The following is a 14,854-nucleotide window of genomic DNA, read 5'->3' as shown; positions in this document are numbered from 1 at the left end:
TTGAATCCAAATTGTCTGTGAGAAGCCATGTTTGCATTGTTGTAGTGTTTGAGAAGTCTGTAGTAGAGTAGCCTTTCATAGAGTTTACTAAGTACCGACAGGAGAGCGATGAGACGGTAGGAGTTTGGGAGTTCAGGTGGTTTCGTCGGGTTCTTCAGGATCAGTTTTACGTTGGCCGACTTCCAATCTGTTGGGTAGTGACCATCACGTAGACAGGTATTGAATAGATGAAGTATTAATTCGGGGACACACTCCACTGTTTTCTTTATAATCTCAGGCTCCAGCAGGTCCGATCCTGGACATTTCCTATCTTTGATCAGGACCGCAGCAGTTTGTAGTTCTCCTAAGTCAAAGGGAGATTCCTGCTCTTCAGTGTGGTAAGTCTCATTCTCTGCACAGAGGGATTTTTGTTCCTGAGTGATTGGATTTGTTGCTGGTTGTAGGATGGCGTCCAAAATGTTTGTTATGGATTGCTGCCAGGTGGTTGCTTCCGTACCTTGTAATGACTTGGTTGAAGTGGTGACCTCTCCCCTGGGTAGTTTGTTTGTGGTGATCTTGTACACCACTCCCCAGGGGTTGGTATTGCCAGTGGTGGTGACCAGGTGTTGCCAGGATTCTTGTTTTCGTTTGCGGATCAGGGCCGTGTACTGGTTTCGCACTTCCCTGTAGTTCTGTCTGAGCGCCTCCACTTCACGTGCCGGCCAGGTCCTCCGGGCACGCTGGAAAGTCTTTCTTCTTATAATTACTTCTCGGCGCAATCTATGCAGCTCTGGGCTCCACCAGGGCTTTGCGCCTGGGACAGGGTTTTTCCTTTTGATTGCCAAGTTGCTGGCCGTTGTGATCAGATCAGTGACTTGTCTTTGGAGGGCATCTGCGTTGTCGGGAAGTAGGTGGGGTTGGGTCTCATTAGTTAGGGTTGTCCTGAAGACGTCCCAGTTCGCCTTTTCAATTGCATATCTATTTAACATGACTCGTATGGCTGGGGATCTAGCTAGAAATCGATTTAGCTGGAAGGAAATAACCCTGTGATCCGAAGTAGTCCACGCCTCGTTGACCTTCCAGTTGGAAATGTTGCCGACAATGTTCCTTGAGGCCATAGTGATATCAATAGTGGCCTCCCATAGGGTGTTTGAGAAGGTGGTAGGATTGTTCGGTTGGTTAATGACTGTCATAGTCGAGTTTGCCAGGAAGTCTTCCAGGCGTTGGCCATTTGCAGTGCTCCGCCTGTCTGGTGTCAAACTATGCCAGACCGGTGATCGGCAATTGACATCGGCTCCGATGATGATTTTTGCGTTTGGCAGAGTTCTCAGGACATCTTCCAGGTATCTGATAGCATAGGTAATCTCTTCGCCTGGTCTACAGTATAGGGATATCACGTAAAAGGATCCCATGGAGCTGATCAGGTGGGCACAGGCAGCCCAGGCTGTACACAGTGCTGAGATTTTAGTTGCTGTGATTTCTGGATTTCGAATGACTATTGCAGCCCAGGGGGTATCCTGATCTGTTTGAATTATTTTGTAGGTCAGGGGGTAACCTCTCACCTGCCTCGTGTGAGTGTACGGTTCCTGTATAATGAGAATATCTGCATTTTCTTCGTCTGCCTTGATTCTTTTCTGATCGGCCACCGCCCTGGCCCGCTGTGCGTTGATTTGAAAGAATTTATTAACTCCGTAGTTATATCTTTTAGGCTGTGAGCCCATAATCGGTTTTCATCTGGTATAAACACTTGGCGCTTATATAGGACGGACACGTATTATCCCGAATAGAGTGGTGGTGGTCTAGTTTATTACTTTTACAATTTGCACAGACAGGCTCAGATTCTTTGTTAGGGCATGTATTGTATTCATGTCCTTTCTCAGCGCAGTGGCCACAGGTCCTGACAGCCTGGGCACAGGTGTGTGAAGTGTGCCCGAACTTGCAGCATTTATAACATCTTGGTACAGCCACGTGCTCCCTGAAGCGGTGACTGCCCCAATTGATATAGATTCTCATTTGATCTTTTAAGATAGGCCAGACAATCGGCGCTAGTTCCACTATCCAGTTTACTCCATTTCCGACTCTTGGCTTGGTTGAGTATCTGGGCATAATAAGGTCACTCTTGTCCAGGTCCGAGAGATGTCCATGTACATTACGTCGGTATATTTCATCGGTGATCTCGGAGGGGGTGATGTCTTTATCTACGTCGAAGATGACAATTGACGGCCCTTTTCTTTTGGGGGCCGCAGCAGTGAGGCCTAGAGTTTGGATCTTTGGGTTTTCCATAATTTCTTGGGCTTCCTCCCTGGTTTCAGTCTCTATGACCACTCCGACGTTTCTGGTTTTCCTTATACTTTTGATTTTAGTATTTTTCAGTTCTTCATTTAGATTTTTCATAACGTGGTTTTTGATTTCTTCGCTTGTTTGCGCAGTATCCTGCGTTGTTGGTCTTAAAACGACCAGGTTTGGCTGTTTGATCAGTGTCTTCTTCCCCAAGGGGGGTCCACTTGCTTTTGGTAGTTGTGTCGCATTGGGTGCAGTCCTCAGCGCGTCTACGTACGAGGGGGCGCGCTGTGGCATTTGGTTGCCCCGCTCATCTAGGTATGCCTCCAACTTGGCCTTAGCCCTTTCCTGTTCTACGTGCTGGTTTACTATTATAGTCTCCAGTTTTGTCCAAATTGTCACGATTTCAAAACGGAGACCGGTGGTGATTCTACTGTTTGATTTGGACATTAAATTCTCTAGTTGAGTGCGCAGGGCAAACATCTGTTCGAGAGCTGTTCCTTCCGGTGGTGAAGTGCCCAGGGGTGGGATAGAGTCTTGCTTTGTCCCCTTCTCAGCGTTTTCCGTTTGTGAGCACTGGTTGTCTTGTACTTCTCTTAATCCACTAGCACTCCTACTCTCTCGGTCAGTCTTAGAGGCAGGGCCTGTCTTTGCATCTTCATTATTATCTGGATCATCGTCGAGGGTTATATTTACCTGAACTGAGTACTCTTCTTGCTTAGTGCCAGCTTCAGCTTGGCTTTGTTTACCAAGCTGGCTGATACATAAGTGACTGTCACTGACGTGTCGCCTTCTAATCCCGTTATTTAAAACTTGCTGTCTTGAAGCAACTAAATTAATGGATGCTACTTCGTAGTTGTCATTAATTTCGGTTATGTCATTTGCAGGCGATTTTACCTGCGTGATATAATTGTTATCCTGAATTGGTTTGGAGGAGAAAGGTGTTTTATGCTCGCTGGCTATTTTCGCTATCTCGTGATTGCTGCGTGATTTTTCTGCCGTCTGGTCCTTTAGTGTAGTTCCGTCCGCAATATTGTTGTGGTTGTTTGGCACCCCACACCGTATTTCATTGCCATTACTTTCCCCTAAGTTCCCTTGAGGCAGATCCTTAGTTCGGAGTGTCATGGACTTAGAGGCCTGGCAGGTGTTAGTTTCTGGCAATTCAAGAGATGATACCGAATTTTTCGAGGGTTTGCAGCATTCCCCTAAAAAAGAACTCCGGGATTTTGCTGGCAGTTTATTTATGTGCGCGATGTTGCTGCAGGAACGGCAAATAAGGTTATTGCACCCTGTGCATTTGATGTGTGAGTTTGAATCTACGTTTCTTTCCGTTCTACATAGGTGACAGATACCAGACTTGTTATTGCCACGTATACGTTTGTTTACACTTGACATTGTTCAGCTATATATTTGAACGCGGCTAAAGGCAGGGACAATGAGTCAAACAAGAGAGGGTACAATAGAAGAAAAGTTATGTACGTTTCAAAATTTTCTTAAAAGTGGCAAATTTTTCCAGGATGAAAAACTGGTTTTACATCCAGCCTTGGAACTCATGAAATTATGGACGGAAAAAGCTGAAACTCATAGGGAATATAGAAATGTCTGTAAGCTATCTGGTACAGAACCTCGCCAGAAGTTTCGGAGCACCAGAACAAAGTTATTTACGATCTCCGTACATTACCACCAGGGGGAGCTATAAACCCTTGTGAATGAAAGAGAAGGATAGGTTATAACCAAAGAAACAAAGACTATAACTGTACACCCCCTAGAAGCCAAGATATATCAAAAAGAAATTGTAGCCCAAAAATAGCCCAAACCCTAGCAAAGCACCCCTAATGAAAGAGACACCAATATTTTGATATAGACATACATAAGACAGTCCTTTATGGTAACATATATAATATAACACTTCAATTTTTTTTAATTTTGAAAAAGTGTGTCTAATTTTTTGCTCCAAAGATACATATATATAATAGAAAATGGCCGACCATAACCATAAACCCAGAAGTATATATATTTTCAGTAGCGTTAGTTTTAACAATGGCAGCCTCCACTGTAGGCTACCAGGTTTATCCAGAATGCAACTGTATCAATAAGTAGCACTAGGGACCAGCCCTTGCAAGTAGGAAGCAAACCCCAAAGAAAATTACTTATATTTTTCCCTCCAAAAAATAAGCAATGAATTTCATTGGCCACCAAACTGAGGGAGACAAGATGGCTAAGCAAAACAACAAGACATAATAAAATCCAATATTACTATTAATTAAAAGTTCAATTTCTTTTTTCAGCAATTAAGAGGCCAAAAGACAAAATTAAAATGTCCCAAAGACACCCACTGGTTCCCCAAAATGTCCGGATCACGAATGCTATAATTAGAAGATCCACTACACCTTAGGCGAGGTGTATTTGACCAAAACAAGAAATTAAAACAGCCAGTGAAGAAGTTATATAATAAGTGGCATCCATCTTGTTATTATTTCACAACGATGATTTCAATTTTGCAAGCAATTCAGATAAAACGTTGAGCATAGCGCAACCCCTTCTCTGGCAGCCAAACAAAAGGTATCAATCGACTCACCAATAAAAACTCTATCATAGGTATATATTTTCACTTAAGGGGGGATGGTTAAATCACACAATTTAAAGATAAATCCAGAGACTGAATATCACACGTCTTAACACATTGAAAGTAACACAATCACTGTCACAAATGGCACGAGAACAGCTGAGAACAAGAGTCCGGACATGACCCCGCCTTGTGCAATTTCAGCTGTAATAGTCCTGGTATAGCGCAAACTGCCGCCGCCCTTAAGATTATAGGGTAAATTCCATCAACTCCAGGAGCCTTACTGGCCTGTAGGCTCGAAAGTTTTTTCATTAAATAATCTTGCGAAATTTCATTCATTAATTACATATTTTTCAAATGCGTTCCCATAATTTCCCATTGCCACAAGAGGTTTTTCATTTGTAAATATCGATGTAAAATAATTGTTGAGTTCATTTGCAACGGCAGCTGGTGTATTTAATACTATCCCCTTTCCCTTACGTAAACGTCCGATCTGGTTTGTCCTGCTTTTCTTGGCATTTATATATGTGAAGAATTCTTTATCCTCCCTCATTGCTCTGTTTGCTAGTGGTTTCTCATAAACTGCCTTTACTTGTCGAACCTTTTATGTGGCTCTATTACAGATCATCTTGTAGCTGTTATAGGCTTCAGTACTTTTTATTGCTCTGTAAAGTTTCCATGCCACCTTTTTCTGCTCAAGTAATGTGGCAACTTCACTATTCATTCAACATGGAAACCTCCTAGTGGAGTATTTTTTTAATGGTATATACGCATTCAAGGCATCTGTGATTAATGTTTTAAAAGCGTACCACAGTTCAATTGTATTCATTCTCTGCGCGATATCTACCCAGTTAATAGAGGCCATGTAGTACCTTAAGGCATCGTAATTTCCTTTTCTGAAATTAAAACCCCTTCCTTTGTTATTTCTGCTACCTGTCTCGTCATCATCCACCGTAGAACTCCCTGATCACTTCCTGCTACTGGTTCCTCTACTGTCAGCCCTGTTATGTCATCTGATTCATGGGTGATGATGAAGTCTAGGATATTCTTTTCTCTAGTACTTTCACTGACATGTTGATACAAATAACAGTCATCTAGTTGATTTAAAAATTTTGTTCCCCATGTCGAGTTTCCTTCCCATTTACTCCAAACAATTAGAAGCAAATTGAAATAAACCATAATAAGACATTGACGCTTACTTGCCCATTCCATTTGCATGTAGAGGCTTTCGTCATAATCTTCACAATCACCTGGTCTATAGATTATTCCTACTAGCATTATACCTTTGTTTCCAACTATATCACACCATACAGATTCTATACTAGCTTGTGGAACGTCTGAATCCGGGAAAGCTATCGTCGCACTCAGGCTGCTTCTGATAAGAAGCAATACCCCATCACCCCTTCTATCTACCCTATACTTCCTAAACATATTATACAAGCCGTACTGAAACTCATCATCCCCAATTTCTGGGTGGCACCACGTCTCTGTAAGCCCTGTTATGTCCGCGTTACTTGTTTTAACCAGCAGTTCGAATTCGCTCATTTTATTGACGACACTTCTAACATTACTGTATAAACAATTAAGATTTACTGTTCTTGCATATTTAACAACCCTAACACAACCCTTGAAGCTTTTTAGTCTCTTTTTCCCTGGCATTAGGTACCCGCTTATTTGAAATGTTTCTGCCCTCAGAACATCTAGATAATATGTCCAGTTGGGGTAACAGAAAAGAACCCTTGAGGTATGTGCAAGAGTTACTTTGACTAATATTATCAGATAAACGCCTGTCAGTATCCTCAATAAGTAGCAGTTTCCCTGAGCCCAGAGATGAATTGCCAGAACATCGATTACTGTTAATCGATGTCCTGGCGATGACTTAAGATAATTCTATAGGCGTAAAAAAAAACAGAAACGGAGGAAGTAAAGCAGTTAAGAGTAAGTCATCAGCTATCTTTATAACAGAGCAAATTTAAAAGGGAATCATCAGGCTAGACTAGAGCATCGAGAACTGAATTCTTACACTAATTGTCGAAGAAAGAGATTCGCAGTTATTACTTATAACAGTATTTTGGATAACAGCACGTCGCCTGTTATCCAAAATACTGTAAACTGATTATAGTTTGTAATTAGTTTAATATGTAAGATAAATGTAAAATAATTTTGTAACCAATGTTCCATGCAGTTAGATTTGCGATACGAACAATATATTTTTTCAATTTGTAAAAATGTGGGGAAAAATATAGAAATACATGCAGTACTTTTATCCGAAAATAAAGTTTTGTTTAAAAACTCACATTCGCTGTTACACATGACGAGAAAGCACATTCCCAGAAGTAATGTAGATGCAATTGAGTTCATCGTTGTAGTTACTTGTCGTTGGCAGCCGTCTCGGTGAAATCTTCTTCAAAAATGCGATTTTTACAGACGTTCTTTCGGTTTTTATATGTAAAAGTAGGGGTGTTCATTCCACCGAATGTTTCGGTGATGTAGGCAATCCGATTTCGTCATCGTGGCAAACTACTATCGCCTTTCCACAATATTTTTGCATTACTGAATCTGTCTAAATTAATAGCCAATAAGACACTTCGATATTTTTAATGAATGCATCACAATACATCCGCTACTTACAACGGCCTTGTTTTATATTCTATACGCTTTTATGAATTGTTGATTCGGCTATTTTTCGCAAAAGCTGATGGAGTAATATATCACCACTACACTAATTTTCAAAACTAGCAGAACGGCAAAGGTAATCTTAAAAAGAGAATCTTAATTTTCAGGAAATGCTAACCACAATATTGCACTTTAAAGTTCGGTTGAACAAAGGTTCAAAGAGGAAAAGGATGGTCAGTTTACAGTCGAACTCTAAAAGATTATTGATTACGTACAGAATTTGGACGAAGGAAGTAGGTGTAAATAAAGATGCTAATAAAAATCTAGAAGAACAGCCTCCATGGTTATATTATGTTAAGATTATATCGCTGGATTTGACGAAATTTCATCTATAGGATAAAGAACAGGAAAACGTATGAGCCGAAACATTTATGAATCTGTTTAATCTTATTGGATAAATTAAAAAAGCAGGATGTTGTAAAACATTACGGCGGAGAAGAAGAGCAGGTTTTTTGTTTTTTTTTTCCAAAATACGATTGAGTATTGGGGAGATTATTATTAGTATTAGCATAATTAGTAATTCGAGCAATGTAACAATGAGTATACGTTTTGCTTCAGACAAAACATTAACCAAGAGGAGAACAATGAGCTAAGGGAGCAAAAATTAAAATCAGTAGAAGTAAAAAGTTATTAGAAGAAATATTTAACACACTATTAGCGCAGTTACAACTAACAGATAGAAATATTGACACTGCTGAACTAGCTATGATAAAACAAGAAAATAGGGCCCAATACAAGGAAGCGGATAAGGCACGGACAGATCAGCATACACAGACATCCAAATTACAGAGGGATACGAAGGGAAAAGCAAGGAATGATAAGAATAATAACTTTAAAAATGAGGGAGGCGAGTCACTACTGCGTATAAGAGTGTCAGGATCTGAAATCTCCACTGAGAAAAACTACACGACTAGGCCAGAAACAAGAATAGACCCCGCCAAAGCTAGTCCCCTCTCCCTATCAACCCATGACAACCCCCAGAACACATTGACGACTGAAATAAATACTGGGTTTACTAGACAACCTACCTTTGCGCAGATTGCGGCCATTAGACCGAAGGCACCGCAGCAGAACAAGACGAGTGAATCTGCCCCATCGATACCCTCCAGCGCAAATCAATCCATGTTTGAGAACAATCTCGCGGACTATAGGGTTCAAAAACTAAATCAAATAAATCAATGATGAGCACAATAGAACCGGAACGACAACGAAACGTGCCGCGGGACACAGTCAGAGGCTTGCCGATAGATTTCACATATCCTTTGTACAAACCAGAGGAAAAATATTTATCTCAAGATTCAACCCGCGGACAGGTCCAAATCTTATTAAAGAAACGTGAGACAGAGGATTAGGGATTGACGTGGAGGTCAAGCAAATACGCACAAGACATCCTGCATATTCCTCTTTCATACTCTCCTGCCCACTAAATAGTGAAGGACGGCTCTTGGACAGAAACATCTGGCCAGTAGGAACGCTAGTGAAGACATACAGAGAAAGGGCTGGGAGGCCCACAATTAGGAACAGCACCGCGAACCCACGAAGAGCCCAATAGCAATCAACAGTCAATTTTTCTCTCGCAAAAGAACCGAACCGGATCATTATCATCTTGCAAAACGTAAGAAGCATATCGAATTAGCTTCACGCACTACAAACAAAACTACCTAACTCGGAGAATGATTGCATATGCTTAGTTGAAACATGGCTCCATAACAACAGACACCTGGACGCCCTTGCACACTCCTCCAGTTGCATCGCAAATGGAAGAGAGGGTAAAAGAGGAGGCGGTATAATGATTCTTTTCAAGAAAGGATTCTCAGTAGTCACAGAACTCGAGCGCAATCGAAAAATTTCGAGGTTATCATTACCACTTTTGGTACGGAAACGAAGAGATTGCAATTAGGCGTAATACACCTACCAACAGAGCACACCTCAAATCTGAGCACGAACACGGACACAATCATAATGGGGGACCTAAATATGCCTCTACCAAAACATCGGGAGGCAAAAAGCGAGTTGGACGATAAAATGAAAGCTTTAAACATGATCCAATTGAAAACACCAGCAACAAGAGGAACTCAGTGTCTAGATCACATATACAACAATACCCGAGATATAAAGTTGAGGAATAACTACATGTGACTACATGAAATTCACTTCGGATCACCAACTACTCACGTGTGAAGCCACTTTAAGAAGAATCCGGGACATCCGTCAAACTGAACCGCATCCAAAAAGTAATACAAAGATAATTTTCTCATCAAAATATATTAAAAGTGTCGTCATTCTGAAACATCTGATGACGTATAATTGGCAAAACCTATACCCTTTGGGCACTGATGATGCCTTATCAGCGCTCTCACAATCACTCATGCATATAATAATAATAAGATTATTTATTAACATAAATTTTATACACTAGTGAGTCCTTACACAGAAAGCCAGAGGAATCTTACAATTAATTGTTTATAGAAGTGATTTTGATTTATAAAAAAAAAATAAATAAATAAAATAATAATAATAACTAAATACTAATTAATAGATCAAAGCAAAGATAATAGTCAAAATTTAAAATTGAATGTAGTAGTAATTACAGCGAAAAAGGATTACAAGTTGAGCTGAACATGAAACTACATCGGCTAACTAAGATCGACACTTACATAAATGTCCTTTACAAACAGCAAGATGGGACAAGATGCCATCTCGTTATGCCTTGTCTATCATCCACAGGTCGATGTCGATGTTGAGCGAGTTGAGAGTGTCCAGAGTCACATTAGGGAAGTGTCTTTTGAAATTCTGTAACCGCTGGAGCCTTGAGCATAAGGAGGGAGTACTACGGAGATGTCTGCCTGGCAAACGCCAACCAACCGTGTTCCAGATGTTGATGTGATCCTGCTTAGCTGAGCACAGATGAAGGAATGACTTTATTTTTAGCACATGGGCTCTGTGGACTATGGGCGTATATTGCAGGTTGCAGCAGAGAGTAGATTTAGATGTTGTGTAGATCTGGTGAGACCACAAGTTGGCCCACTTCAGCACCCAGAATTCGAGGCCCCATAGTTTCCTGAGGCTGGTGGGTGGTGCCGCCGACCAAACTTCCACGGCATAGGAGAGTACACTACAGAAGTAAGTTGCAAGGTACTTCTTGATTATTTTCTTATTGTGCGTTTTGCACAGATCAATTTTCATTCCCCAGAACGCTCTCAGGGCTTTGGAATACTGTGCTTGGATTTGTTTTTTATATGTGAGGTTGGCATTAAGGATTACTCCTAGGAATTTGACACTGTCTGTGGGAGTCAGGACATTTCCTGCCAATACCGGAAGTAGAGAAGCTGCTGTATCAGTAGAAGTCATCCAACTTGGCGCAAAGATAAGATAGTTTGACTTCTCTGGATTGACTGACAGGCCAAAAAATTTAGCATACTTATAGAATGTATTTAGGTAGCTGTTTACAGATTCAGAGGCGGTTTGTCTTTCTTGTGTAGGACCAACATGGCGTTTGCATGGCAAGTAGCAAACAATATCATCAGCATACGATAGGAACGCTGGAATTTGATCCATTAGTGGAACGAATATTGCTGCAAATAACAAGGCTGAGAGACAACTACCTTGTGGGATCCCTACTTCGACGCTTTTAGTGACTTTAACCCCATCGCCTTCGAAGTGAAGCATTCTCCTAGATAGCAAACTATTGATGATCTCGAGCATCTTTCCGGATATCCCGTAGAGTCTCTCAAGTAAGGCAAGAAGGGGTGTTATTTGGACTGAGTCGAAAGCAGATTTCATGTCGAGAAAAATGGTGTGAAGATCTTCGTTGTCATTCCAGGCCTGAAGTATTTTCTGTGATAATGACTGTAGGCAGGTTACCGTAGATCTATTAGGCCTGGCATAATGGGTGTGTTCTGGCCTATGCGCAAAGATTGCGAGTGCTACATCATTATAAATGCACTTCTTGAGGCATTTCAAGAAGGGAGAGGCAATTGATATTGGCCTGAAGTCAGCCGGTCTTTTCGCATGAGACTTTTTCGGAACTGCCACGACTCTGTATGATAACCAGCTTGAAGGCACCTGTGCAAATTTGAGTACTTTGTTGTAGAGTTGAGTGAGCTCTTTGCTGATGAAATGAGAAGCAATTTTTAGACTAAACAGAGGTATTGCGTCAATTCCTATGGTAGACTTGTCAGGTAGTGAATTTATTATTTTTATTAGTTGTTCTTCGGAAATTTCTGTATTACTAGTAGGTGAGAAATGTTAAGCGCTTCGTTCCAAGGATATGCTTCGGACACACGGTGATCTCGCTTAAAACGCAGCACATGCTCACACCATTCCTGGACATCTAAAGGCAGAGGGGTGCAAGTATGACTTGTGGACCACACACGTTTTCCCCTGGATAGACGGCCTTTCATGAAATTGTCAATAGAAAATTGTTTCCTCTTCTGGAAATTCATCCTTGCTTTGGAAAATCTGGCGTTTGAGTCTTGTGAAGGCGACTTCTTTTAAGAGGCATGGGCTGCCTGTTTTTCCCTAAAGGCCTTGGTCAGGAAGTCATTCCACCATGGCTTTGAGTGGGGACTAAGGATGCAAGTTTTGGACATCGCAGACTATGGCTGAAGAAGGAGCATCTAAGGAAATAAAATTATCAGACGGGGCAAAGCCCTGGTTCAACTCACAGATGAAAGTAATCTTAAAAAATAAGCAAACATTGTTCAGGAAATGGAAAAGAACTGGGCATCCAGAGGACCACACCCTGTACAAACATGAAAGAGCACGTTTCACGAAGGGGAAGAAAGGGGCACACATAGATATGGCTAAAGCAAAACTGAAAAAAGGCAAAAGAACTGTCAGCAACAAACGCCTCGTGCATAAAATGACTGAGACATCCTTTAAGGAAGGACCGAAGCCACTTTCGGAACACCACTCAAGGAAAACCAAATTGGCAGCGAAGCAGACAGTAACAGGATACAAGATGTAATCAGGAGGTTTAAGGAATATATCAATAGTAATCGGATTGTCACTAACAATGAACATCTAAAGGAAATCAGTATTAGCAGAGACAACTTAAAAAGTGCAATCAACAGCCTCCCAAATAAAGCAACGATTGGGCCAGATAATTTTCCCACTATTTATGATCAAAATCTATAGCTGTTACATCATCGATGTTCTACTACACATATTCCAGAGAATTTTGATGGAGGAGAACTTCCCGAAGCTGTGGAAAAGCTATTTTGTAAAACCTATCCCATAACTGTCAAAGACTTCAGACCAATCGCTATCGGATGCTCTTTGCAAAAAATCTTTGAAGAAACAATCCTTCACACCACTATCGAGCATTGCTTTAAGCACAGGCCAGAATATCTGTACTCAGTACTTCCACAGAGATCAACCATCACCAACCTCATGGGAACACTGCTAAGGATCTAGCAAGCACTAAACAGCAAGCAGCAGGTGGACGTAGTCTTTTTAGATGTGGCAGCCGCGTATGATAACATATCCATCCCAGCTCTCATAGTCATTCTGCGGGACTACTTTCACATTACAGGAAATGCCCTCCATTCATTAAAGAGCATTCTTCGGCGCAGACAAATTGCGGTGACAAACAAACACATGTGCGCAACATATGAGGTTGATAAAGGTGTCCCGCAAGGCGGAGTCTTGTCTGCCACACTTTTTGCCAACGATACAGAACACAACACATGAACAATTCCCACACACATTTAAATCTCTGGCATTTCCCAGTGTACTAGTTCACCACAATGAAAGCAACGCGGAGATGGGGGAAACCCCTGGTGCGGTAAGACAACAACACACACTAACACACTTACACACTTTTTGCCATAGCCCTGGAACCCTTCTTAGCCCAGAACAAGAAGCAATTCATCACATACGCCGATTATATAAATTTTTTTATTACCTCAGGAGGAGATCAGAAATCAGCTGACTACCACAACCAAGTGGCTAGTGCTAAAATAAAAGAACTTCAAGAGTATCTAGATTGTATCGGGCTACAGTTGAATGGAAAAAAGACGGCACAAATGACTTTCAAAAATAAAATAAAGCCAAACGAAATGGAAATATTTGTGAACGGCATCCTTGTCCAAAAGGCAGAGTCACACGTTGATCTTGGTCTCCAGTGGGACGAAGGCTTGACCTTCCGCCCGCACTTCGCATACATCCGTAACAAAACATACGCGGCTGGGCAACCAGGCAGGAGCTCACCGGTATTAGAGACCCCGGTCTGATGAAGCAATACATCAACAGATGTGTTACTCCTATTCCCCTATACGTGGCACAAATCTGGTCTTCAGCTCCCGAAATCAGTATCAAAGCCTTTCTAGGACTCGAATACTGGCTCTTGAGATGGCTGAACAGAATTTCATCTAAGCCTTTTACCATCTAAAAGTTATACTATACTCCAATTTAGAGGTCACTCCCTGGAGACAAATAATCACACGTCAAAAAAACATAATGACCCTCGCTCAGCTTTTAATGGGACGACTGGATGCACCGAAAGCTCGAGAGTGAACAATAATACCGGCGAAAAACCAAGACAAGTTGCAGATAAGGAACCACAACTGAAAGCGGCATTTACGCAGATGGATAGCTTCGGAAGATTCTGTAAGGACCCGTCCTTACATTAATTAATAAAAATTGTTAAATATTATGAGAATTTTAACTGTAGTACGAATAGTGGTTTTCTGGTAAAAACAACATGGATTAAGAAACACTGGAATTCAAAAATACCTTCCAGTCACTCTCTGTTTAGTAGTAGCTTGTTTGAATGGAAGTTCTTTGACGAGTCAGTGAAAGTAATATACCATGACAAATCCCCCATTAAGACAGAGGCAGATGCACCATAGAAAGGGCCAAGAGTGCTTAAGCTGGCCCTCTTAAAGATTTCACGGTGAAACGCTATTAGAGGTAGGCGACGTCACCAGGTGTGCGCGCGTGAGGTCACGGGAGGAGCTGTGACGCTTCTCAGTTGACCTGAACTTCCGCTTCTCTTTCTGGATTGTTCTGGTATGTTCGAGGTCCACGGAAGTTGGGGCACAAAGAATAAAGAAGACCCGCCCACGGAAGAGGAGAGGAGACAAATGAGAACACAGGAAAAAGGATGTGCAGATCTCCTATTGGCCAGGAAGAAAATAGAGGGAATTTTGAGTGGGATTCTGAAAACGTTTTCGTGAGATTCGGAAGAAGTTTTCGGAGGAGTCGGAAGGAGTTTTCGGAGCGGTCTGGAGGATGATTTGAAGGAGTTGGAGAACGATACAAAGCAGAGCAGCAGTCTAGTTTGGGTGATAGCTGCAGACCTGAGGTAGATGGAAGCAGTGATAGAAATTCTGCGTATCCCGACAGCCC

At 41.6% G+C, this 14,854-nt stretch overlaps 1 protein-coding gene across 1 annotated transcript in view; it reads right to left on the bottom strand.

Moving 5' to 3' along the window:
- LOC150077695 (uncharacterized) overlaps nucleotides 1-7,229 on the bottom strand; it is a 110,158-nt gene extending 102,929 nt beyond the window's left edge. The window contains exon 1 of the mRNA XM_090384916.1: nucleotides 7,123-7,229. Within this exon, the coding sequence (XP_090241042.1) occupies nucleotides 7,123-7,186 (64 nt within the window). The 5' untranslated portion in view covers nucleotides 7,187-7,229. The remainder of the gene's footprint in view (nucleotides 1-7,122) is intronic.
- Between the last annotated feature and the right edge of the window lie 7,625 nt (nucleotides 7,230-14,854).

The sequence above is a fragment of the Mastigoproctus giganteus genome, chromosome 11 (genome assembly GCF_048544385.1).
Source record: "Mastigoproctus giganteus isolate SK-2022 chromosome 11, ASM4854438v1, whole genome shotgun sequence".
In the NCBI taxonomy this organism is placed as follows: Eukaryota; Metazoa; Arthropoda; class Arachnida; order Uropygi; family Thelyphonidae; genus Mastigoproctus; species Mastigoproctus giganteus.
The sequence above is the reverse complement of the archived record's forward strand: the minus strand, read 5'-3'. Positions and strand labels throughout refer to the sequence as shown.